The sequence below is a fragment of the Lupinus angustifolius genome, chromosome LG01 (assembly GCF_001865875.1).
Source record: "Lupinus angustifolius cultivar Tanjil chromosome LG01, LupAngTanjil_v1.0, whole genome shotgun sequence".
In the NCBI taxonomy this organism is placed as follows: domain Eukaryota; kingdom Viridiplantae; phylum Streptophyta; class Magnoliopsida; order Fabales; family Fabaceae; genus Lupinus; species Lupinus angustifolius.
Window position 1 is genome coordinate 11,861,776 of NC_032009.1, and position 2,823 is coordinate 11,864,598.

Consider the following 2,823-nt stretch of genomic DNA (forward strand, 5'->3'; position numbering starts at 1 on the left):
TTGAATATTGTCCAATATTATGCAATAAGTACAATTGTAAGATATTCAGCATCTAACCATGAAGAATATAATACTTTAATTCTTGATAGGGTAGTTTGGGCTTTCAAGACATGCATTGAAGTATTTTATTATTGCAAACCAATTCCTCAAGTGGATGGCACATTCTTGATTAGAAAATATACTGGAACATTGCTAATAGCTAGTTCACAAGATGGTAATAGACATATATTTTTCAGTAGCATTTGTCATTATTGAAGGAGAGACCAAAGAAACATGGAAATGATTTCTCTACAATCTTCAGGTATATGTTATTCCACAACCGAATATTTGTATAATATCAAATAGGGGTACAATTTTGTTGGGTGCACTTCGTACTGAGCTCCCACAATGGTGTAATGCACAATCTATATATTGCATCCGTCATGTTGCTAGCAATTTCAACAAGGAGTTCTGAGATAATGATATGAAAGAAAAGGTCATCGAAATGATTATGTATTGAAATTTATGTGATTTATGTTAAATTATTTGTTTATGTGATTTATGTGATTTATGTTAATATTAATAAACTTGTTGTAGGATATAAGTTGATGCGACCTCGATTCGAGTGAATGCTTACTGTATTGCGTCAAAAAAATCTTAGGGCAGTAACTTGGTTAGACAAGATCCCAAAATAAAAATGAACGCAATCATATGATTATGGGAGACGGTATGACCATATGACGACGAATTTGGCAGAATGTGTTAACGTCGTTCTGAAAGAAGCAAGAGCCTTGCCTATTACTACACTTGTTAGAACAACATATCATAGGCTGTACTCATGGTCTGTACACCATAGAAATAAAGTAACTAACATGATAAGGACATGTCATGTATATTGCGAAGAATTGACTAAGGTGATCAATGAAAATAACCGAAAAGCTAAATGTCAAGTAGTACGTAGTTTTTCACGGGAATCAGGAGTCTCAGAGGTTGAAGTTGCTGGTACATGTGGGAGTCGACATTAAGGGTATACACAGTGAGACTAATCGAAAATTGGTGCGATTGTGGGGAATTTCAATAACTTAGATTGTCATACTCTCATGTTGTTGCTACAAGTACATCATTGAACTTAGATTATGGGCAATTTATCTCACCAATTTATCGATTAGAGACATTGCAGAAAGTTTATGGACATGAGTTTCAACCCATTGAAAATGAAGAATATTGACCTCCTTATTCATGTCCAACCTTCATTCTTAATCCGCTTATGCATAGGAACCGTACTAGAAGACCAAAAGCTACACGCATACACAATGAAATGGATGATTCTCAATCCCAACAAATTAAAAAATGTGGGTGGTGTAGGAGTGAATGACACAATAAGAAGAACTGTCCATTTAGAAGTACGGAAGTTAGTCAAAGTTCAAAGCAAACTTAAGTTATGTAATGTTAGAATTTATGTAATATCAACTTGTGTAATATATTGAAATTCTAATTATGTAACATTAACTGTGTTATATATTGAAATTCTAAGTACTCTTACATTCGAATTATATAACATTGAATACACTAACCCTAAATAAATACCCTAACCCTAAGTAAATACCTAACCCTAAATAAATACACTCATTAAAACCTAAATAAATACACTCATTAAAACTTAAATAAACACACTCATTAAAACCTACATAAATACACTCATTAAAACCTAAATAAATATTCTCATTAAAACTTAAATAATTACAGTCCTTAATTATGTTTAATATTTTCGTTTACCAAAAGGAAAATTAAATGAAAATTGTGGATGAAATCCATGAGATTGCCACAGATTAATGAAAGTCGTGGATAGGATCCATGACTTCCAAACAGGTCATTTACTGCTGCTCTGAAACTCATGGCCAGGCTCCACGACTTCAACCTAAGTTGTACATGCTATCCACGAGATTTGCCCAGGCTAGGGTGCGGGCTAGGGAATCATGCAGGGCTAGGGCACAACTTCCAGGAACTGGTTGGAAGTTGTGGATCCTATACACGACTTCCCCATAAGTCATAGCCCATACCCACGACTTCGATCACTATAAAGTAAGAACCCATTTCCCCTTCATTCTCACACCAAATCCTTCCAAATCCGAAATACTTCCTATTCTTTCTCGATTTCCTGATATCTTTACTCCAAAAAATGGAACATATTGGTCCAGATCCTATCAACCCTTTCCTACTCACCCTTCAAAAAGACCATATCTCCACCAACATATGGAATGGTGGAGAGGTTATGTTTCATGTAAGATACAATTTTTGGCAACGATTACCATCGGAACTGGTGCTAGAAGTTATTTGTAACACCGCGTTTGGCCAAATTCTATATATTGGTGCAATCGAAATCAACAACCACCTCAATACTGCATTAGTTGAGAGATGGAGGCCGGAGACTCATATTGATACCTTCCATCTACCTATTGGGGAGTGCACTATAACACTTGTAGACGTCACATATGAACTTGAGCTATCTATTAATGGAGTTGTTGTTACTGGAATTACGAGCACAAATTGGGAAATCATTTGTCACAACTTGTTGGGTGCTATCCCAACTGATAAATAGATTATGGGCCAAAGGATCCAAATGAGTTGGCTACTCTCAACCTTTGCAGTGCTTCTAGAAGGTGTTGATGATGTTGTTATTGAAAAACATGCAAGAGCCTTCATATTGCACATGATTGAAGGCTTCCTCATGCCATATACATCATGGTCACGAGTCCACCTGATGTATCTCCCAATGTTGCAGGACTTATCACAAACATACTAATATAGTTGGGGTTCAACTGTATTGACATGCCTATATCGAGG

The 2,823-nt window shown here is 35.7% G+C and overlaps 1 protein-coding gene across 1 annotated transcript; it reads left to right on the top strand.

Annotated features, from left to right (window-relative positions):
- Positions 2,159 to 2,578, top strand: LOC109350460 (serine/threonine-protein phosphatase 7 long form homolog). Its single transcript, XM_019591713.1, has one exon. The coding sequence runs from the start codon at positions 2,159 to 2,161 to the stop codon at positions 2,576 to 2,578; it is 420 nt and encodes a 139-aa protein (XP_019447258.1).

Coding starts and splice junctions, on each gene's coding strand:
- LOC109350460 (XM_019591713.1), top strand. CDS start 2,159: ATGGAACATATTGGTCCAGATCCTATCAACCCTTTCCTACTCACCCTT.